Source organism: Lissotriton vulgaris, chromosome 8 (assembly GCF_964263255.1).
Source record: "Lissotriton vulgaris chromosome 8, aLisVul1.2, whole genome shotgun sequence".
Lineage (NCBI taxonomy): Eukaryota > Metazoa > Chordata > Amphibia > Caudata > Salamandridae > Lissotriton > Lissotriton vulgaris.
Window position 1 is genome coordinate 370,479,942 of NC_141696.1, and position 24,778 is coordinate 370,504,719.

Consider the following 24,778-nt stretch of genomic DNA (forward strand, 5'->3'; position numbering starts at 1 on the left):
AGCAGGTACGACGGATTACAACAGGGGTAAAGGTCTGCGTTAACTACCGTTCACTATCTGCAAAGAGAGAGTACTACTAAGAGAAAAGAGGGGAGTGGGGGGGGGGGCAGCGTTCAAAGCACATCAGCGTGCATAAATACGAAACGTTTTTACCTATCACGTACTTGACATTTGACAGCTTTTGATATTTGCTATTAAAAAACCATTGAAATTCACAGAAAAAACCATAGGTTATAGTCGATATATAGTTAGGGATTTCGCATTTACAAAACCTTGAAAATTCAATGAAAAAACCATTGGTTTTAGGCCATATATAGTTAGGGATTTGCATTTAGAAAACCTTATTTTACTCGCATAAAACCATTGAAATTCCATATATAGTTAGATGCGCTAACTATATATCGCGCACCCGCAATCCACTGCTGATGATGTCACATATTACATCATTCATGACATGGTTAGTGACATCACTCATGACATCACTGATGACATCTCAAATGACATCACTGATAAAATCACTGATAACATGTCATTTGACATGACTGATCACATCACTGATGATATCATTCATGTGATAATACCATGAACCTCTTCAGACTCTAATATAACCTTAGATACAATCAGTGTAAACAGACAGTCACAGACTGTCACTCATCCAAGGAGTTACTCACACACCTAGTCAGTTATGCCAAAAATCAATCACACCTCCATTTTCTCAACTATACAGTTATACACACCTTACTTATTCAAACATATACTAACACATATTTACTTTACTCTCTTATACAATCTCTGATACATGTTCACAATGATCCATACAGCCACTCACACATTCACTGGCTCTTATGCACAGTTATTTATATATGTCACCTCTCACATGTACTGTGTTTTACATATGTACTTACTTTAACATGTAGCACTGAGATATCCATTCACTCACTAATACACTCATGCACAGTCAACCGCCCATACAGCTGTTTCCACATGCACTTTTGAATCTATACATATAGTGAATCAACTACTCACACATCCATGTACAGAGTCACACACCTCCCAGCCACCCATACACACACACTCAGTTTCCCATACAAATACTTGGACAACCAATCAATAACCCATACAGTTACTCATATAGCTACTGATCAACATATGCAGCAGTTTGTAGAACAACAGATATAATGATGCACAAATTAAAACAGTTTAGTCACTAACCCATGCACTCAGTGAGACACATTTAATCACTTACTCAATCAGTCAGTCATGCACCTAGTAAATCCTTCATCCAGACACTTATATATCCACTCATTCTTCAATATGTAAAACATATTTTAACTTTACAGAAACATACAGTCACTGGATAATGTCATCAGTGATGTCATCAGTGATGTCACTAACCATGTCATGAATGATGTAATATGTGACATCATCAGCAGTGGATTGCGGGTGCGCGATATATAGTTAGCGCATCTAACTATATATGGAATTTCAATGGTTTTATGCGAGTAAAATAAGGTTTTCTAAATGCAAATCCCTAACTATATATGGCCTAAAACCAATGGTTTTTTCATTGAATTTTCAAGGTTTTGTAAATGCAAATCCCTAACTATATATCGACTATAACCTATGGTTTTTTCTGTGAATTTATATATATATATATATATATATGTTTAGTTACAACTTTAGTTCACAAACTGCTTTGCACGATGCGAGAAATTAAATAAAACACTGACAACATTCCTTGTTTTATTTACACTACGTGCATGCGCGGATTTCTATATTTTTAAAGGCACATACAAACCAGTAACGTGACGCAAAATAATTGCCATACTATTACATTGGAACACATTAATCGCTAATACGCAAAGCTTTAGCTAAGATTCAATTTGCACAGTTTGCATGAGAAAATCACTGCTTGTTTTGCGTGCACTCGTAATCTTTTGCTAACGCTATATTTGTTTTATAGGGACAAAAAGTAGACGTTTGTTGCAACTGACCCATCGACTACACATATTTCAAATTCGTTATATAAACACGGTATGTTAATACTTGATTTATTTTACTTAATACATTACTTTTTGTACTAATTGCTGTCTGTACTGGGCATTCTTTGCTGTATAGTTATACACAAAATTTCGCTCATAAAGCACATCTTACGCGTTTGTACGTGAAAGCTGCACTGGTGAAGTTGTAGTCAGCAGATAAGGAAAACTTATAACCAACACTTTGTTTACAGGTCCCTGTAGGAAATGCTTAGAAACTCATTTACCACACGCAATATACATAGATCTCCTTCTTTCCTGCCTTCCCTTTCAATTTCTTTCTTGCCTTTCCTTATCTCTCTCTCCTGCATTTACTCTGCATCTCCCTCACAATTTTACATTCACTGTCCTTCTTTCTTTCACTCTCGCACTGTTCTTCTCTCCTTTTCTCCTACTTTCTCTTTCCTTTGCTCTCCCTCTCTCTCCTGCATCCTCTCTCTTCTGCCCTCTCACCCTATATCTTCATCCCCATCTTCTTTACAGGTCCCTGCAGCAAATGCTTACATACTAAGCTAGCACACGCAACATACATACATCTCCCTCTCTTGACTTTCATTTCAATTTTGCATTCTTGCCTTTCTTTATCTCTCTTTTGCATTTACTCTGCATCTCCTTCCCCATTTTGCCATCAGTCTTTCTCTTTTATTTACTCCTGCTCTTTTCTTCCCTCACTATTACACCTTCTTTCTTTCTTATCCTCTCACTCTTTTTTTCATCCCCTCTCTTATACCTTCTGTCTCCTATCTTCTTTCCTTCTATCATGCACGGTTTTTCGTTTACTCCCTCACTCTATTCTCATATATCTCCTTCTTTCCTGCCTTCTCTTTCAATTTCTTTCTTGCCTTTCCTTATCTCTCTCCTGCATCTCCCTCACAATTTTACATTCACTGTCTTTCTTTCTTTCACTCTCGCACTATTCTTCTCTCCTACTTTCTCTTTCCTTTGCTTTCCCTCTCTCTCCTGCATCCTCTCTTCTGTCCTCTCACCCTATATCTTCATCCCCATCTTATTTACAGGTCCCTGCATCAAATGCTTACATACTAAGCTAGCACACGCAACATACATACATCTCCCTCTCTTGACTTTCATTTCAATTTTGCATTCTTTCCTTTCTTTATCTCTCTTTTACATTTACTCTGCATCTCCTTCCCCATTTTGCCATCAGTCTTTCTCTTTTATTTACTCCTGCTCTATTCTTCCCTCACTATTACACCTACTTTCTTTCTTTTTTCTCCTCTCCCTCTTTTTTCATCCTTCTCTCTTATACCTTCTCTCTCCTGTCTTCCCATCTACTTTCCTTCTATCATGCACGCTTTTTCTTTTACTCCCTCACTCTATTCTCATATATCTCCTTCTTTCCTGCCTTCTCTTTCAATTTCTTTCTTGCCTTTCCTTATCTCTCCTGCATTTACTCTGCATCTCCCTCACAATTTTACATTCACTGTCCTTCTTTCTTTCACTCTCGCACTATTCTTCTCTCCTTTTCTCCTACTTTCTCTTTCCTTTGCTCTCCCTCTCTCTCCTGCATCCTCTCTCTTCTGCCCTCTCACCCTATATTTTCATCCCCATCTTCTTTACAGGTCCCTACAGCAAATGCTTACATACTAAGCTAGCACACGCAACATACATACATCTCCCTCTCTTGACTTCCATTTCAATTTTGCATTCTTGCCTTTCTTTATCTCTCTTTTGCATTTACTCTGCATCTCCTTCCCCATTTTGCCATCAGTCTTTCTCTTTTATTTACTCCTGCTCTATTCTTCCCTCACTATTACACTTTCTTTCTTCTCCTCTCACTCTTTTTTTCATCCCCTCTCTTATACCTTCTCTCTCCTGTCTTCCCATCTTCTTTCCTTCTATCATGCACGGTTTTTCCTTTACTCCCTCACTCTATTCTCATATATCTCCTTCTTTCCTGCCTTCTCTTTCAATTTTTTTCTTGCCTTTCCTTATCTCTCTCCTGCATCTCCCTCACAATTTTACATTCACTGTCTTTCTTTCTTTCACTCTCGCACTATTCTTCTCTCCTACTTTCTCTTTCCTTTGCTTTCCTTCTCTCTCCTGCATCCTCTCTTCTGCCCTCTCACCCTATATCTTCATCCCCATCTTCTTTACAGGTCCCTGCATCAAATGCTTACATACTAAGCTAGCACACGCAACATACATACATCTCCCTCTCTTGACTTCCATTTCAATTTTGCATTCTTGCCTTTCTTTATCTCTCTTTTGCATTTACTCTGCATCTCCTTCCCCATTTTGCCATCAGTCTTTCTCTTTTATTTACACCTGCTCTATTCTTCCCTCACTATTACACCTACTTTCTTTCTTTTTTCTCCTCTCCCTCTTTTTTCATCCCCCTCTCTTATACCTTCTCTCTCCTGTCTTCCCATCTTCTTTCCTTCTATCATGCACGCTTTTTCTTTTACTCCCTCACTATATTCTCATATATCTCCTTCTTTCCTGCCTTCTCTTTCAATTTCTTTCTTGCCTTTCCTTATCTCTCTCTCCTGCATTTACTCTGCATCTCCCTCACAATTTTACATTCACTGTCCTTCTTTCTTTCACTCTCGCACTATTCTTCTCTCCTTTTCTCCTACTTTCTTTCCTTTGCTCTCCCTCTCTCTCCTGCATCCTCTCTCTTCTGCCCTCACCCTACATCTTCATCCCCATCTTCTTTACAGATCCCTGCAGCAAATGCTTACATACTAAGCTAGCACACGCAACATACATACATCTCCCTCTCTTGACTTCCATTTCAATTTTGCATTCTTGCCTTTCTTTATCTCTCTTTTGCATTTACTCTGCATCTCCTTCCCCATTTTGCCATCAGTCTTTCTCTTTTATTTACTCCTGCTCTATTCTTCCCTCACTATTACACCTTTCTTTCTTCTCCTTTCCCTCTTTTTTTCATCCCCTCTCTTATAACTTCTCTCTCCTGTCTTCCCATCTTCTTTCCTTCTATCATGCACACTTTTTCTTTTACTCCCTCACTCTATTCTCATATATCTCCTTCTTTCCTGCCTTCTCTTTCAATTTCTTTCTTGCCTTTCCTTATCTCTCTCTCCTGCATTTACTCTGCATCTCACTCACAATTTTACATTCACTGTCCTTCTTTCTTTCACTCTCGCACTATTCTTTTCTCCTACTTTCTCTTTCCTTTGCTCTCCCTCTCTCTCCTGCATCCTCTCTCTTCTGCCCTCACCCTATATCTTCATCCCCATCTTCTTTACAGGTCCCTGCAGCAAATGCTTACATACTAAGCTAGCACATGCAACATACAAACATCTCCCTCTCTTGACTTCCATTTCAATTTTGCATTCTTGCCTTTCTTTATCTCTTTTGCATTTACTCTGCATCTCCTTCCCCATTTTGCCATCAGTCTTTCTCTTTTATTTACTCCTGCTCTATTCTTCCCTCACTATTACACCTACTTTCTTTCTTTCTTCTCCTCTCCCTCTTTTTTTCATCCCCTCTCTTATACCTTCTCTCTCCTGTCTTTTAATCTTCTTTCCTTCTATCATGCACACTTTTTCTTTTACTCCCTCTCTATTCAGCTCTCACTTTTACTCATCCTTTCCTTCTCTCTCCTGCTCTCTCTATTTCTTGCGTCCTCTCCCTTCTGCTTGCTCTCTCCCTCCTTATCTATTATGCTTATCTCTCCTACCTTCTCTTTTCCTATTTCTTCTATCTTTATTTCTCTCACCCTCTTGATATCTTTACCTTTTGCCCCTCTCTTCTTCCATACACTTTCCACCACTCTCCTTCTTTCTCACCTCCTTATATCTCGCTCTTTTGTATTCCTTCTTTATTTCTCTCAATTTTGCCCACTCTATCCATCTTACCTTCACACTCTTGTGCTTTTCTTCTTTATCTACCCTCTTTCACATTCTTCTGTCACAATCTGTTTCCTCCCGTTCTCTCTCTTGCACTGTCTCTTCCTTTTTTAGATCACTTCTTTATCGCTCTCCTCTATATCTCTCTCCTTTCTGCTCTCTCTTCCCTCTCCCTCCTGCCCCCTATTCCAGCTGCTCTCTCTCCTTTTTTCTTGCTCCCTCTCTATTATGCTTCTCTCTTTATCTCCCTCTCCTTTCTGCTTTTTTCCCTTGGCCATCTCTCTCCCTCTTGTCCCTCTTCCAATTGCTACCTTAATTCTTTCTTGCTCATGTTTATCCTCCCTTTACCTTCTGCCTTCTCTCTCTCTCTCCCTTTTGCCCTCTCTCTTAGTTTCACTGTCTATCTCCTTCCCTATCTAGTTCTCCCTTTCCATCTTGCACTCGTTTTTTGGCCTTTGACTCCATTCTGCACTCTTTTCACCCTTTCTATGTTCTCTCATGATCTCCATTTATCTTGCATCCTCTCTACTTCCTTATCTATCATACTTCTATTTCCTGCACTCTCTTCCTTCTTTATCTTTGTCTTCTTTTCACCTCTTTGCGTTCTCTCCTTTCTTATCAAGCTTCTCTTTCACTTGCACTCTTCCTCGTCCTTTCTTCTTTCTCTTTCTCCTTTTTTATTTTCACTCCTTTTCTTTTTGCCTATCCTCCCCTCTTTCTTTCCATCTCTCTCTTCTTCCTGACCTCTCTCTTTCTACCTTGCTACTTTATACTCTTTACTACTATACTAGTTACTCTATAATACATAGTGCTTCTAATTCTCTATTTACAACTTCTAATATACTTCACATAAATGTCCTCACTCTTTTCAATCTTTTGCTAACAAGATATTTTACTTTTACAGGACAAAAAATTTGCCATTTGGTGCAACTGCCCCATCAAAGACACATCTTTCAAATTCGTTCTTTCAACACGGTACGTTCATACTTAACTTATTTCACTTTATACATTTTTTGGGGTAGTACTTGCTGTCTGTACTGGGCATTCTTTGCTGGATGGTTATACACAAAGTTTCCCTCATAAACAACATTTAGTTTAGTTTGGAGATGAAAGCTGCACTGGTGAGGTCGTAATCAGGAGAGAGGTCAAAGCTAAAGGAAAACTTATAACCAAGACTTTGTTTACAGGTCCCTGCACACACCCTATATCTTCTTCCCCATCCTGCAGCAAATGCTTAGATACTGAGACAGCACATGCAACATACATACATCTCCCTCTCTTGCCTTTCCTTTCAATTTTGCATTCTTGCCTTTCCTCTCTCTTGCATTTACTCTGCATCTCCTTCATGATTTTGCGAGCAGTCTTTCTATTTTATTTACTCCTGCTCTATTCTTCCCTCACTTTCTCCTACTTTCCTTCTTTCTTCTCCTCTCCCTCTCTTTTGCATCCCTTCTCTTCTACACTCTCTCTCCTGTATTCCCATCTTCTCTTTCCTTCTATCATGCACTTTCTTTTACTCCCTCACTCTATTCTGCTCTCACTTTTACTCCTCCTTACCTTCTCTCTCATGCTCTTTCTATCTTGCGTCATCTCCCTTCGGCTTGCTCTCTCCCTACTTATCTATTATGCTTATCTCTCATGCCTTCTCTTTACCTATTCCTTCTATCTTTATCTCTCTCTCCCTCTTGCTCCCTTTACCTTTTGCCCCTCTCTAATTCTTGCATACCCCTTCCATCTCTCTCCTTTTTTCTCTACTTCCTACATCTCGCTATCTCTCTTGAATTCATTCTTTATCTCTCTATTTCCTGCGTCCTTTCTCCCTTCTGCTTGCTCTCTCCCTCCTTTTCTATCATGCTTATCTCTCCTGCCCTCTCTTTTCCTATTCCTTCTATCTTTATCTCTCTCCCTCTTGCTCTCTTACCTTTTGCCCCTCTCCTTCTTGCATACCCTTTCCATCTCTCTCCTTTCTTTCTCTCCTCCTTATGTCGCTATCTTGTATTCCTTCTTTATTTCTCTTTATTTTGCCCACTCTCTCCATCTTACATTCACACTCTTGTGCTTTTCTTCATCTACCCTCTCTCACCTTCTTTCTTCCATCACAATCTGTTTCCACCCGTTCTCTTTATCGCTCTCCTATATATCTCTCTCCTTTCTGCTCTCTCTTCCCTCTCCCTCCTGCCCCCTATTCCATCTGCTCTCTCTTTCCTTCTTGCTCCCACTCGATCATGCTTCTCTCTTTATCTCCCTCTCCTTTCTGCTCTTTTCTCTTTGCCATCAATCTCCCTCTTGCCCCCTCTTCCAACTGCTCCCTTCTTACTTATTTCTTGCTCATGCCCTCCTTCCCACCCTCCCTTTACCTCCTGCCTTTTCTCTCTCTCTCCCTTGCTCTCCCTTTTGCCCTCTCTCTTACTTTCACTTTCTATCTCCTTCTCTATCTTGTTCTCCCTTTCCATCTTGCACTCCTTCTCTTTCTTGCCCTTTGACTCCATTCTGCACTCTCTTCTCTCTTCTCTCTCCTTTCTGCTCTCTTCCCTCTCCCTCCTGCCCCCTATTCCATCTGCTCTCTCTCCTTCCTTCTTCCTCCCTCTCTATCATGCTTCTTTTTTATCTCCCTGCTGCTCTTTTCCCTTTGCCATCACTCTCCCTCTTGCCCCCTCTTCCAACTGCTCCCTTCTTAATTCTTTCTTGCTCATGCCCACCCTCCCTTTAACTCCTGTCTTCTTTCTCTTTCTTGCTCTTCCTTTTGCACTCTGTGAGTTTCACTCTCTATCTCCTTCCCTATCTTGTTCTCCCTTTCCATCTTGCACTCCTTCTATTTTTTGCCCTCTGACTCCATTCTGCAGTCTTTTCCCCCTTTATACGTTCTCTCTCATGATCTGCATTTAGCTTGCATCCTCTCTACTTCCTTATCTATCATACTTCTATCTCCTGCACTCTCTTCCTCTTTCTTCCTTATCTTTCTCTCTCTTCTTTTCACCTTCTCTCTGCGGCCTCCGTTCTTTCTTTTGCACTCTCTTCCTTTTTTTTAAATACTTCTTTATCGCTCTTTCTTCTCTATATATCTCTCCTTTCTGCTCTCTTCCTTCTTCCTCCTGCCCCCTATTCCATCTGCTCTCTCCTTTCTTCTTGCTCCTTTTCTATCTATCATGCTTCTGTCCTGCACTCTCTTCTTTTTCTTTTATCTTTTCCTCTTTCTAATACTCTCCGTGTTCCTCTTCCTCCCTATCTATCATTCTTCTCTCTATCTCCTTTATGCTTTCTTTTCTCTCTACCGTCCCTCTCTCCTGCACCCTCTTCCATCTGCTCTCTCTCCCTCCCTCCTTCTTGCTCATGCCCTACTTCTTACTTTTCCTTTACCTTCTGCCTTCCTCCTCTTTCTTGTTCTTACTCCTGCGTCTTATCTCCTTCCTGCCTTCACTCTCCATCTCTGTCCTCATTTTGTCTTCTCTTTCTATCTTGCACTCTTTGGCTCACTGTCTCAGTCTCCATGGTGCACGGACCCCCATAGAGAGAGATGTAGATGGAGGGCAGTAAGAAGAGAGCAGTTGGAAGAGGGGGCAAGAGGAAGAGTGATGGCAAAAGGAAAAAAAGCAGAAAGGAGAGGGAGATAAAGAATAATGATAGATAAGGCAAGAGAGAGAGAGAGGATGCAGAGAGTGAGCAAGAGAAAAAACAGATAAAAGAGAAAGTTAAAAGGATAAAAGAGGGAGCAAGTGCAAGAGAGAAGAATAGTACATAGGGAGGAAGAGAAAGGGGAGACAAAAAAAAAGTAAGGGTAGAATGAAGTCAAAAAATCCTTTTCAAACTTAAAAAAAATTCCGACCATTCAAAAGGGACAGTCATTTATTTGTTACAAAACACAACATCGCTTACCTGAAAGTAGTTACGCCAAGGAGGAGACCCGACACGGAAACACTAGAGAGAACAGCCCAAAAAAAAAAATATTAGAAGAATATAAACAAAATAGCCGAACACCTGTAAGAGAAATACAAATTACATTACAATTTGAATCGCGTACCTGAAATCCCTTGTACCACGGAGACAGTGATGGATCCCAAGACAAAATGCCGACCGGAAATAGTTACTATCTTGCACTCTTTGTTTTCTATCTTCTCGCTCCATTGTACCCTTACTTTTCTTTTTGTCTTCCCTCTCTCTTCCTCCCTATCTACTATTCTTCTCTCTTGCATTTTCTCCCTTTTTTCTCCCTTTAACTTTCTCTTTTCGATCTTTTATCTGTTTTTTTCTCTTGCTCACTCTCTGCATCCACTCTTTCTCTCCTTCCTTATCTATCATTTTTCTCTTTATCTCCCTCTCCGCTTTTTTTCCCCTGTGCCATCACTCTTCCTCTTGCCCACTCTTCCAACTGCTCTCTTCTTTACTGCCCTCCATCTACATCTCTCTCTATGGGGGTCCTTGCACCATGGACACTGAGACAGCGAGCCAAAGATCCCAAGACAAAATGGCAACCGGAAATACTTGGCCCCCCCTGCTGTCAAATACCTGCAACAAAAGAAAAATAAATTTAGTCAAATTTGGAGCATTCAAAGTGACAGTATTATTAGCTTTACAAAAGACAAAATTGCTTACCTGGAAGTCCTTACACCACTGAGACGGGCCTCTTGCTCCTGCACCTTCTTCCATCCATTCCTCCTTCTTGCTCATGCCCTACATTCTACCCTCCCTTTTTCTCTCTCTCTCGTGTCCTCTCTCCTTCCTGCCTTCACTCTCTATCTACGTCTCCATCTTGTCTTCACTTTCTATCCTGCACTCTTTATTTGCTGTCTTCTCACTCCATTCTGCACTTACTTTTCTTCTTGCTTTCCATCTCTCTTGATCTCTCTCATGCGTCTTCTCTCTTCATCAACACTTTCTAGCTACTTTGTGTGCTTTACACACATTTTTCCACTTCACTTCCCAAAGTTAGTGTTAGCATCCCTATAAGGCTATATAGATATATAGATGGTGTTAACTATAGTGTTTGTTTAGGCACACTATGCCACAACTATGGAGCACCCTGGACAAACGCAATGACCTATATTTACAACTAATTGTGTGAAAGTTTTATATATTTGTCTGTTATTTCTTTTACAGGTGCACAAACACTCCGCAAGTAGGAGTATTTTTGGAATGAGCAATTGCTCTTCCACCTTTTTTTTATGCACTAAATCATTTTTTTGATATTTTCACTTTCACGCCCCCAGGTCAGGGTGGACAATTAGAGAGTCCATACCGCCGGGGTATAATTCTGTCATTATAAATGCCTAGGTAAATTTAAACAACTGTAAAGGATGAAACATGTTGACTGACTAATTAGTATTTTGAATTAACAAATCCATTACCTTGGGCATTAAATTCAGACACATAACTCTTTCATTTGTGTACTAAGGATCAAGAATTATAGAATTGTACATACACATTAGGCACCTTTAATTATAAAACTCACAACATGCCCTTTTCACACAACCAGCTCCGCAGTCTTCTGGCGTCGTAGCACACCAAAGAGGCATTCGGCCTCTTTAGTGGGGCCCAATGATGAAGCATGACACTGACTAGGTCGGTGTGTGAGGGCTTTCTTTTCCACCTAAAGTGGGTGTGCAATTCCCCAGTTGCATCGCTCCCTCTCTGTGGCAATTTGAGACTTATTTAACGTCTCTTCTCTTGTTTATTTAGATTTAACAGGGGACTAAGTGTTCCTTAATCTCCCTGCCTCTCCTATTGTTGTTTTGTACTTGCTTAAAATTACAAACAATGCTTCTAATACACTCTTTACAACTTCAAATAAAATTCACATTGTGTAATTTACATTTCTATCTTTTTTTTCTACCTTCCTTTCTACACCTCTATATCCTCTCTCTTCCTTATCATACTTCTCTCTTTTCCTTATCTTTCCTACTTTATCTTTCTCTTTTCATCTTTCCCCTACTCTCAATCTTGCCTATCCACCCCTCTTTATTTCCATCTCTTTTTCCTGCCCTCCATCTCTCTCTATCTTGCTCACTTTATCCTCCTTACTACTATACTTTACTAGTTACTCTATACTACATACACTACTCCTAATACTCTATTTACGACTACTAATATGCTTCATCACTCAGTCCACACACATACTACACATACAACTTCTACACATAGTCTTAAAGTATGTACTACATATACACTTTGTACACACAATTTCTACACATATGCCTTTATACATATACGTTCGCCACTCTTTACACATGCACTCTTTACACATGCACTCTTTACACATGCACTCTTTACACATGCACTCTTTACACATGCACTCTAGTCACAATGTTTCAAAAACATATATCAACATACAATACAATCAGCGACGGCTCGTGGAGGGAGTTACGGTGGGGCAGGAGGGTGGGGAGGGGGAGGGGCAGGGTGGAGGTTGCTAAAAACCGGCATATGGATAATTGCAGGTAAGTAAACAATTTAATTAATAAAACGAATTTCGTAGTGCGCCTTGCATCGCAAAATGCAATGCAGTGCGAGCTACGAAATTCGTTTTATTAATTAAATTGTTTACTTACCTGCAATTATCCATATGCCGGTTTTTAGCAACCTCCGCCCTGCCCCTCCCCCTCCCCGCCCTCCTGCCCACCGTAACTCCCTCCACGAGCCGTCGCTGAATACAATACACTATATACTATTAAATATAACTTACTGTATACACTTTTTAATACTAGTAATTAATTAAAATTAAAAAACTTTTTGCTAAATATTTTTATATACTAACAATGATTAGGAGTATCGAGCCACTTTTATTATATTAATATGTAAACTCAATAATAATGCTTGTTTCCATTCTTCCTTAGATTGCCAATTGATTGAATAAGATCAGACGTTCATAATTGTTTGACACAACATCATCAGTGAAAACATCATCACGGTAAAAGTATCTAATTTGCTTCTGTATTCACTTGTAAGTATAGAAATAGCAAGGAAAAAAATAAGACACATATATCAACACACATATATATATATATATATATATATATATATATATATATATATATATATATATATATATATATATATAGTATATAGTATATACTTATAACTAGGAAATATCATATAGAAGATTTACATCGGTAAGATTAATCTTAAGAAGAAAAAAATTAGTTAGGAAAAAAATAAAGTAAGAATCAACATAATATAGCCATTGCATAATTTGCTTTTGTTTTTAGGTAACTACCAAAAAAAAGGTAAGGGATAGATAGATATATATCACATTGAAAAAGTTCAATCGTTTACTTCTTTCACATTGCTCATTCTTAAGCAAAACTTCATCAAAGTAAAAATAATTGCTTTGTTTTGCTACCAGCTCCAACTATAAAACAGGTCAAAAACAACAATAGAGTGGATTTAGATAAAAAAAAAAGTAGAACTAATCATATATATAATTATTTCTTTAAAAAACTATATATACATTTATATACTTAACATTGACAATTGTTTCTTTTGTAAAGACAATTGCTAATTGTTGGGAAATATATACAATTACAAGTATCTTTTTTAAATAAGTTATCAACCTGTAACTAGAAATCTATTTAAAAACAGTAAAATAACTATATATATATATATATATATATATATATATATATATATATATATATATATATATATATATATATATATATATATATATATATATATATATATAATATATATATATATATATATATATATATACACCCTAATAGTATAAATTATAGCTACTACATCACTAAAATTGTAAAAAAGATACATCTAAAGTTGCTACCTAAAATACAAAGCAAAAAAATAGTGTAAAATTAAATTAATTGCCTTGAATTATAGTTAACTACAAGACAAATATAAATTAGATATATATATATATATATATATATATATATATATATATATATATATATATATATATATATATATATATATATATATATATATATATATATATATATTGTATAAGAGAGAGAGAACCAAAAAAGACTCAGGTATAACAAAAAATCTAGCAATACTGTAGCGATATCAAATTATTTAATAAATTCGCTTAGCTAAGATGCAAATACTAGCAGCAGATTATCATCAAGGGCATGACAAATTTACATGCAATTCTAGAGGTTATCAATGCTTGCCAAATAGTACATTTGCAATTATACACAACTATTACAAAGATGCACATACATGGACTAAAGAAGACTTGCATTACATTATGAAATTAGGTGATGCTTTATATATAGATATGCATTTACTTAATAGCGAACAACTTAGGCATCCAGATGAGTTACCAAATTTTATTGAACACAATACTACTATCTATTCACTTAAACTTAAAGAACCTTATTATGGAGACATATTACAACAATGTGACCCTTCGTTTCCAAATCTCAACCAAATATTAAAACTTGCACTTGATTACAACTCCGGTGTTATACTTTGCATGGAAATTTATGTTATTTCCATTTTTAAGAAAAATGATTCGTACTTTGTATTTGACTCACATAGTCGTGATAACACTGGAATGCCTCACTCAAATGGAACATGTATTACTATACAGTTCATATTTGAAAAACTTCTAGAGTACATCACAAATCTGGCACACTATCTAAAGAAACCAAACATGAATTGTGTACCGTAGGAATTAACTCCAATACAAATAAGTACGATTAAAAAAGAATCACTTCAAAAAGCAATGGTGCTTCATGAAAAAAATAAGAATGCAGTAGCACCGAAAAATCTTTATGTGTATTCTACTAAAGCTAGTGAAAAAATTTTCACACAAGCATTTGAAATGCGTATAGAAAGTTCCAAAAATTTCATTCAGAGATGTCAATCTAAAACAAACACTTTTTTGAATAAGGAACAGCCATTAGCATCTTTAGATAATACTCCTAGTACTAGTACATATTCCTGTGCAATTCTCACTACAACAGGGCCTAATAATCTATCTAAAAACAACAGCAAGCAGATCAGCACAACACAATATACTAATACACCACAAGAGACTACTCCTACTGACACATATGCAAGTATACTTAAGAAAACACTAAAGGGCAACACAGAAAAACAACATATTAATAGCACACACATAAATGTACAACAGACAATACCAGCAAGTAATTTAAATACCAACACATATTCTAGTAATGTAATTAATAGCACACACATAAATGTACAACAAACAATATACACAAGTAATTTACATAAAACACATATTCAAGTGATTACTATAATACATATAAACTTATTACTGGAAGTAATGACAGTTTACTTCATGATAATATACACAATAGCACATTGCACAACAAGGAAAGTAGCACAAATAATACCAATATAGATTCAAATATTTTAACACAAACACCACAAGAAATTCCCTTTTTACATAACACACATCCACAGGAAAAAAATACACATAGTGATAAAAGTATTCACTATACACATTCTCTTCAAAATAGTATATTTGCTATTCTAAAGAACTACTGTAAACCAGCATATATTTGGGATAGTGTAGACTTGCACTGTATTATGAATCTTGGAGATGCTTTGTACACTGAAATGCACTCTGTTGATGAACAAGATTGTATGCAACCTCTAAAGTTACCAAATTACATAGTTAGCAATGACATAATCTATTCTACAAAGCTCAAAAAATGCTTTAGCGAAGAACTAACAAAATCAGCACAAACTTTACATAGTAAATTTATATCTGCATTAACTTCTACAATTAATTCACAAACTGGTGTATTGATCTCTATAGGTAGATATATAATTTCAGTCTTCAAAACTATACATACATACTCTCTATTTGATTCACATAGCCAAAATGAAAATGCAATACAACATCCTAATGGAACATGTATTGCTATCCAAATTGACTCTATTAATCTTATTATAGAATACATCCTAAAGTTAGGCAATAGAGAACAAATTACTAATTCTGAGAGTATTATTTTAGATTTAACTACAGTGAACATAACAACAATTAGCAAAAAAGGATTACAGCAAACACAATGGAATCATAAACAAGGAAATGTAAAGTCTAGAAAAAGCATATATGTTCATACGACACATATATCTATAAATGCATTAGGGGAAATTCCTTCAAATAACTTACAAGTAGAAAATACAATAATAAACACACAAAACAGCAATAGTCAAGACAATAGACTGCATGTAACAGAACACAGTTATTTAGCTTCACACATAGCTCTTAACAATACTGAGATAATAAACACATTAACAGCTGATGTTGAATCACTAATTCAAACAACCAATATAGAAATTCTAGAAATAAATAGTAATAGAAAAAGAAAACGGACACAAAACAGAGAAAATGAACCTAATCATAGAGATATAGCAGGTCAAACAACAAATGATATAATTAGGATATTTCAGGAAGAAATACGATATGGACCTGAGTACACTTGCACTATTTGCAATCAACTATGGCATAAGCAAAGTCTTCAAAAAACAAACAGTATTAGTAAGAGAGCTAAATTCATAGAATGTAACATTAGCAAATACAGAACAGATAAGATATGCAGAACATGTTACACATATATATGTAAAGACAAAATACCTCCATGTTCAGTATATAATGGGATGACATTTCCTGATATCCCAGCAGTCTTACACTTGCATAACTTAGAAGAAAGATTAGTATCACCAAGAATACCTTTTTTACAAATTAGAACATTACCACGTGGATTCCAAAAATCTCTATCAGGTGCAGTAGTAAATGTACCTGCAGACGTTATGACAACAGTAACTGTTTTACCAAGGCAAATTAATGATAACATGACAATTCCAATAAAATTAAAAAGAAAATTAAGTTATAAATCTTATACCCATTATGAAAATGTTAGACCAAACAAAGTAAAACGTGCAGCTTTATATTTAGCCACTACTAGCACTTTGTTTCAAGAATATGGAATCACTATTAATAAAGATTGGGATTATACAACACAAGATATACATTCTTGTGATGAGACTTCAGATACAAGTTATATGTCAGATTCCTCAGACAACATTCCAGCAGGAAATTTAGATACTATGTTAGATAATGAAACTATTACTACAGAAACAAATAATATTTTAAGTTTAGCACCTGCAGAATATAACACACCAAGAGGCTTGTATGAAGACAAAGATTCCGAATATTTGGCATTCCCAACTATATTTTGCGGAAAACGAAGGCCAACTAATAAAGAAAGGCATGTCCCAATACATTACAGCACAATCTGTCAATCAGAAGTAAGAAGTAATGATCTAAGAGTAGCAAAGTGTGTTACTAATCTTTTCTTTAAATTAAAAACATTACACATTAAACAATTACAGAGCAAAATATTTATATCTCTCAGGAAATACTTTATTAATGGAAACATTATAACTGCCAAAGACATAAAAGATAAATTAGATACAATTTTACAGTATAATGAAGGATACAAAATACTTAAAACTATCCGTAGTTCACCACCATATTGGGAGCAATGCAAGAAAGACCTCTTTGCTATGATTAGACAATTAGGATTACCAACATTTTTTTTAACTTTATCTGCTGCAGAAACAAAATGGTATCACTTAATTAACATATTATTACGTACAGAAAAAAGACCAGAATGCACAAAAGAAGAATTTAAAAATATGTCATGGGAAACAAAATGCCAATTAATACAGCAAAATCCCATTACATGTGCAAGACATTTTGACTTCCAAGTTAGGAAATTATTTAATTCTATTTTATTGCATGAAAGTAATCCGATTGGCAAAATTATTGATTACTTTTATAGAGCAGAATTCCAACAACGGGGATCACCACATATACATGCTATAATATGGATAGAAAATGCTCCACTATATGAAACTTCTGATAGAAATGAAGTCACTACTTTCATAAATAAGTGTGTTACATGTGCAAAAACACAAGAACCAGATATAGAGTCTTTACTACCTCTACAAAGACACGGCCATACCAAAAACTGCCGTATCAAACATAAAAGAACATGCAAATATCATTATCCCAGATATCCAATGCCTGAAACTTTTATACTAGAACCAATAGAGCTAGACAAAACAAATACCGAGCTCTTACAGCAAATGGAACTAATACATCTAACTATAAACAGCCAAGAATTTTCAAATTATACTTTTGAACAGTTTTTACATTCAATGAACATAGATCTAAAACAATATACTTTATGTATACAATCTATTATAGAAAAAAATACTATTTTCTTGAAAAGGACACCAGCTGAATGCTTTATAAATAACTACAATCCAACTATTTTGAAAGCATGGCAAGCAAACATAGATATACAATACATCTTAGATGCATATGCATGTGCTGTGTATATTGTTTCATACATTAGTAAATCACAGTGAGGAATGAGCAAATTAATTGCCCAAGCTGCTAAAGAAGTACATGCCAATCCAAGTATTAAAGAACAACTTAAGCATATAGGTAACAAATTCTTAAACTGTACAGAAATAAGTGCCCAAGAAGCAGCATATGTAATAAATTCCTTTATGGAAAAGTTCAAGATCTTTTGTATTTATCAATACAAGTCCTAATGAAAAGCGTACATACTTATTAAAAGACATCGAAACTATCAATTCTTTACCAGATGAGTCTTGTAAAATACAATATGATAATATTATAGTGAGGTACAGCAAACGCCCTGTAAAATTAGAAACATGTACATTAGCTGACTATGCATCTATGTATAATGAAAAGAAAAAATGTAAAGGAAAAGAAGAAACAGGCCATGACAATTTCCTTATTGAAAATAACTTTCATAGCTCAGATGACGAAGAACTTGAGATAAATTTAGTACACGAAACAAACTACATAAAAAGAAAAAAAGCAAGAGTAATTCGCTATTGCAGATATAACATCAAAAATGACTCCGAAAATTACTATAGAGAATTGCTCATGCTTTTTTACCCATGGCGAAATGAACATAATATAATTAATAACAAGGAAACGTATTATGAACGCTATCTGGAACTTAAAGATGCAGTTGATTCTAACCATAATAAGTATAATAAACATAATAAACAACTAACAACTAATAGCAATGAAACTAGTCTATTAGATACATTGCTACCACCAATAGATACCGAACAAGATAACACCATATTCCATGAAGTGCAAAATAATGAAAACCCATTGTATGACCTATCATTTGATTTAGGGATTAGAAGTACAAGTAGAGAAGAAGCACTAAGCAATAACATAATGCCAAAAGAACAATATGATAGTATAATGCAAAATCTAACAGCAGAACAACTTAACTTTATATATCATCATTTGCATTGGGTTAAAACAAAAGAAACGCCATGCTACACATTTTGCACAGGTGGTGCAGGAGTAGGCAAAAGTTTCCTTATAACAGCACTTTACCAAACATTAGTACGTTATTACAATACAAAAGCAGGAGAAAACCCAGATAACATATATGTATTGCTTACAGCTCCAACTGGCAAAGCAGCACATAACATTCAAGGCAAAACACTACATAGTACTTTTAAAATACCTATTTCACAAACACTAACTCATAGACAGCTAACTCATGAGAATAGAAGCACACTACAAGGTCAGCTAATGCATCTTAAATTGCTAATAATTGATGAAATATCAATGGTAGGGGCTAATGTATTCAACTTTATACATAATAGATTGCAAGAGATAAAAATGTCTGATCTCCCTTTTGGCGGAATATCTATTTTAGCAATTGGAGACTTTTACCAATTGAAGCCAGTTTTTGACCCATACATATTTGACAACCCAAAACATTCATATAGGCCAGTAAGTACTAATTTATGGCAGACACATTTCAAGTTATTTGAGTTGACTAAAATAATGAGACAACAAAATGACTTGCCATTTGCTGAACTACTAAACAGATTAAGAGAAGGGAAACAAACAAATGAAGATATTATACAGATAAAAACACGAGAAATAGAGCCACCTGAAAACATTAGCAAAACGATCCCTTACATTATGGGAACTAACAATGAAGTCAATAGCATAAATAATGCAGTTTTATTAGAACATATAACCCATTACCCAGTTTACACAGCTACAGCAACAGACACAGTTGCAGCAGACTTAAGTGAAGCAGTAAAAAAAAAATACTCCAACAGTTGCCCACAGATCCTACTAAAACAATGAGCCTGCCATCAATATTACATATTGCATTACAATTAAGATATGATTTAACTAACAATATAAATGTCAATGATGCTTTAACAAATGGTGCAACAGGTATAGTAGAATTTGTAGAAACTATCAATAACAGCCCAAATGTAATTTGGATTAATTTTGATAAAGAAACAGTAGGCAAATTAACAAGACAAGAAAACAAACACATATATCACAGTAATATTTTGCCTCATTGGACACCCATTCATGCTATTACACGGCATTTCCAATATACACAGAAATTTATAACTATTATACGCAAACAATTCCCATTGCGACAATCATCTGCAAGAACTATACATAGAACACAAGGAGAAACAATTGAGCCCATTTTCATTCACTTTAACAACAGTAAAGTACATCATCTGCATTATGTAGCTTTAAGCAGAGCTAAATCTTTAGACAACATATACATTAGAAACTTTCAGCAAGACAAAATAGCTGTACATCCAAAAGTACATTAAGAAATGACACGTTTAAGAACACACATGCAATTACAAGTATCAGTACCACAATTAGATAGCTATAGACAACAGTGTAATATAATTGTCCATAACATACGGTCCTTGCAAAGAAATTACACTGCTATTAAATCAGACAAAAATATCATGAACAGTGATATTATATGCCTCACTGAAATAAACACAACTAGAAAAGCAGGTAAGAATACGTTCTTAATAGAACAATATCACTTAGTATTATTTGATAAATTTCACAACCAGCACACAAAGCATGGTAATGCCATTTATTACAAAAAAAACATGCTTTTATCGCCAATATATAAAACACAACACGAAATTGACTTTTTATTTTTCACTCAGCATCTTAATGATTCTGAATACTTATTTATTATACTGTACAAACCACCACATGTACTTTTGCAGACATTATTACAAGTTTTAAGTAGCATAATTAACTTGTATCCAAATTCGAAATATGTCATCATGGGAGACTTCAATATAGATTTAACACAAATGTCACCAAACAGAACTTTGCTATTAGAATATATGCTGCAGCAATTTCAATGCCAGCAGAAAATACAACAATACACAACAGACTACAATTCAACACTAGATCACATCTATACTAATGACAACATCATGCACTACGGTACATTAGAATCATATTATAGTGATCACAAAGCATTATGGGTGGCAGTTTAAAATGCAACCACTTCATTAACATGCTATTTTATTACAGGTAATAGCAAAAGGGGAAAAATTTATGTTCAGAATGTGTACTAACATTTTCTCTCGTTTCAGATGATTTCCATACAAGACCTCAAAAAATTGAAACATGAAGACAACAAACCGTACCAAAAAACAATACGAGCCAACGTTATAAAATGTTCGACAAAAACAAACTATACAAATGCTAAACAAGAGAACAAAGTCATGTATCATCTAGCTCTAGCTGATGAAAGTAGTTGCATTAAAGCAACGTGCTACAATGAGCCATTTTACCAGCAAACTAAAGAAGGACAAGCTATTATGATTCGCAATTTCTTAGCCAAAAACAATGTGATTATCATCACGAAACAAACAAAACTATCACGCATGATGCCCTTATCTATACCTCCAGAAATAATACAGGAGGCAGAATATATCCTACAACCCCCTGCTCCACCAATATCACCTATAAAAACAGTTAAAGCAGCTTCACTACGCTCATTAATGAGCATTTCTGGGACAATTGCAGAGGTAAGCTTATAAAAAAAAAAGAAAATTATCACACACACCCTTTAACACACTTTTACACACACACTATATACCAAACACTCTTGCACACAATACTTACCGCTTTGACAGACTCTCACTCTTTGACAGACTCTCACTCTTTAACAGACTCTCTCTCTTTGACAGACTCTCTCTCTTTGACAGACTCTCTCTCTTTGACAGACTCTCTCTCTTTGACAGACTCTCTCTTTGACAGACTCTCTCTCTTTGACAGACTCTCTCTCTTTGACAGACTCTCTCTCTTTGACAGACTCTCTCTCTTTGACAGACTCTCTCTTTGACAGACTCTCTCTCTTTGACAGACTCTCTCTCTTTGACAGACTCTCTCTCTTTGACAGACTCTCTCTCTTTGACAGACTCTCTCTCTATGACAGACTCTCTCTCTTTGACAGACTCTCTCTCTTTGACAGACTCTCTCTCTCTTTGACAGACTCTCTCTCTCTTTGACAGACTCTCTCTCTTTGACAGACTCTCTCTTTGACAGACTCTCTCTCTCTTTGACAGACTCTCTCTCTCTTTGACAGACTCTCTCTCTCTTTGATAGACTCTCTCTCTTTGACAGACTCTCTCTCTCTTTGACACACTCTCTCTTTGACAGACTCTCTCTCTCTTTGACAGACTCTCTCTCTTTGACAGACTCTCTCTCTCTTTGACAGACTCTCTCTCTCTTTGACAGACTCTCTCTCTCTTTGACAGACTCTCTCTTTTTGACAGACTCTCTCTCTCTTTGACAGACTCTCTCTCTCTTTGACAGACTCTCTCTCTCTTTGACAGACTCTCTCTCTCTTTGACAGACTCTCTCTCTCTTTGACAGACTCTCTCTCTCTTTGACAGACTCTCTCTCTTTGACAGACTCTCTCTCTCTTTGACAGACTCTCTCTCTCTTTGACAGACTCTCTCTTTGACACTCTCATACACACTCTTAAGCACACTCTTTCGCACACTCGCACACTTTCACACACACTCTTTAACACACACATTCTGCTACAACACGCTCACACCCACTCTTTAACACCCACACTCTTACACACCAACACTGTAACATAATAAACAAATTTCTATTACCAATTTTTTGTCTTACAGGAAGAAGAAACAAAAACAATTATTATTGCTGGCCAAGATACTAAACTTAAATCAATAACTGTGAAAGATACAACGGACTCAGTGAAAATAACTCTTTGGAGAGATGCCACAGACTTCCCGATAGAAATTGGATCCTACATAAAGATGACGCACCTGACAGTGCATGAATTTAACAGCAATAAAATGTTAAACACAACAAGAAATACACAATGTCAAGTAAGTACAAATTATTAAACTATTAATAACTTGCTCTACTACTCAATCTATACTATTTACTTTTTAAAACACTATCAAACTCTATATTCACTAATTACAATTCCCTCAAACTCTCTCTTCTAATACTCTCTATCTAAATCGATTAAGCTATACTACATATTCTACTAATCACTACTATAAAACTCACTAATACTCTCCACTAATAAATCTACTACTCAATCTTAACTACTCTCTCTTTATTACTCACACCATAAAAAACACTATTACAAAAAAATAACTTTCACTATTTCAAAATAATTTACTAATAATGCCCAACTATCACTTACAAATATGACTTTAATACTAACACTTAAGTACACAATTTTTTGTCGTTTTCAAATTCTCTTTATACTACTACGCCAATAACTTCAATACTCCCAAAAATAATTGACAATGCACTAAAAAACTCATACACACTCTACTAATAACTCAAACTCAACTCACACTGCACTATTAACTATAATCACTATTTACAATACTATTCTAAAACACAAAACTAGTACCTACTACTCACTATTTATTAATACGTATTTTTACTAAAGTAACTATAACATTACAAAACAGTCTCTAATCCTCTATTATACACACTATATTATACCTTTTCACTATCTTTACTCACATCTATCCTTTCTTAAACTATCTTCACTACTTATTAACATTATTTAAGCCTGCATATAACACGAAATTTTTCCGTAGATCAACACAAGAAAAAAAACAAAAGGACTTCAAAAAAATGAAATTAACTAACTTCTTTTTCCTTCACAGAAAATACAACCACCAGAAGAAGAAATAAATATGACTATATATGGGCTAGAAACTGCTAATCAGGAACACTGTACACTAAATGTACATATTGATAACACCGAACATTTACAATCTGTGGAAATAAATAACAATATTCTACTGGACTTCTTCAATATACCAGCCGACATTGACGACATTCAAGAAGCTGAAATGCCTAACTTGCCAAAAAATGTTAATGTCATTTTTCAAAACGGATACATACTAAAAATACATGAGTTGTAAAAAAGGACACAATACTTTACTGTAAATAGAAGTACAAAAAGAAGATATTCAAATTATGTTTCTGTAAAAAGGCTAAAAATACAGTATTTTCATTAAAGTTTAATTTGCTTTCATACAATAATACTAAATATATTTACTTAAATAAATTTTTTAAAGCTTTTTACCTTGTCTTTGCATTATTATTTACAAAGTACGTAAGATATGTTACTGGGCAATTTTACTTTAAAAAGACTACAACAAATGCAATCATTCTATGTTCTACAGCAAATTGAGCAAAATGCCTAAAATGTTACTGTGCACAATTTTTTTTTTTACAGAAGCTACACCACATGCACTCATTCTATGTTCTGTAGCAAAATCATCTGTCTTATACCTTGTGAAAGAATGGTAACATAAAAACAAATCCCACGTTCATTGGAAATGCTACTCCCGTGATAATGCTCATACGCCCACACTTTCATCCATCCACCCATCACACATACATACATCATTCATCCATGCAATTTTTATCCATCCATACATCCAGCCATGTTTTCTTCCATCCGTCCTTCATCCGTCCACCCTTTTATCCTTCCATGCATCCTTTCATCCACACTTTTATTCATCCATCCT

General features: G+C 35.5%; 1 protein-coding gene across 1 annotated transcript; it reads left to right on the forward strand.

The window, feature by feature from the left end:
* The first annotated feature begins 1,963 nt into the window (after positions 1-1,963).
* LOC147697060 (uncharacterized) lies at positions 1,964-24,192 on the forward strand. The gene is made up of 5 exons (XM_086933282.1): positions 1,964-2,034; positions 12,700-12,773; positions 21,329-21,766; positions 22,886-23,101; positions 23,906-24,192. The coding sequence occupies exons 3-5, from the start codon at positions 21,329-21,331 to the stop codon at positions 24,164-24,166; spliced, it is 915 nt and encodes a 304-aa protein (XP_086789408.1). The 5' UTR covers positions 1,964-2,034; positions 12,700-12,773; the 3' UTR covers positions 24,167-24,192.
* Positions 24,193-24,778: the final 586 nt, after the last annotated feature.

Excerpts from the sequence above, each read along its gene's own strand:
- LOC147697060 (XM_086933282.1), top strand. The coding sequence starts at position 21,329 with ATGATTTCCATACAAGACCTCAAAAAATTGAAACATGAAGACAACAAA. Across the intron at positions 21,767-22,885 it reads TTTCTGGGACAATTGCAGAG|GAAGAAGAAACAAAAACAAT; the intron begins GTAAGCTTATAA and ends TTTGTCTTACAG. Across the intron at positions 23,102-23,905 it reads CAAGAAATACACAATGTCAA|AAAATACAACCACCAGAAGA; the intron begins GTAAGTACAAAT and ends TTTCCTTCACAG.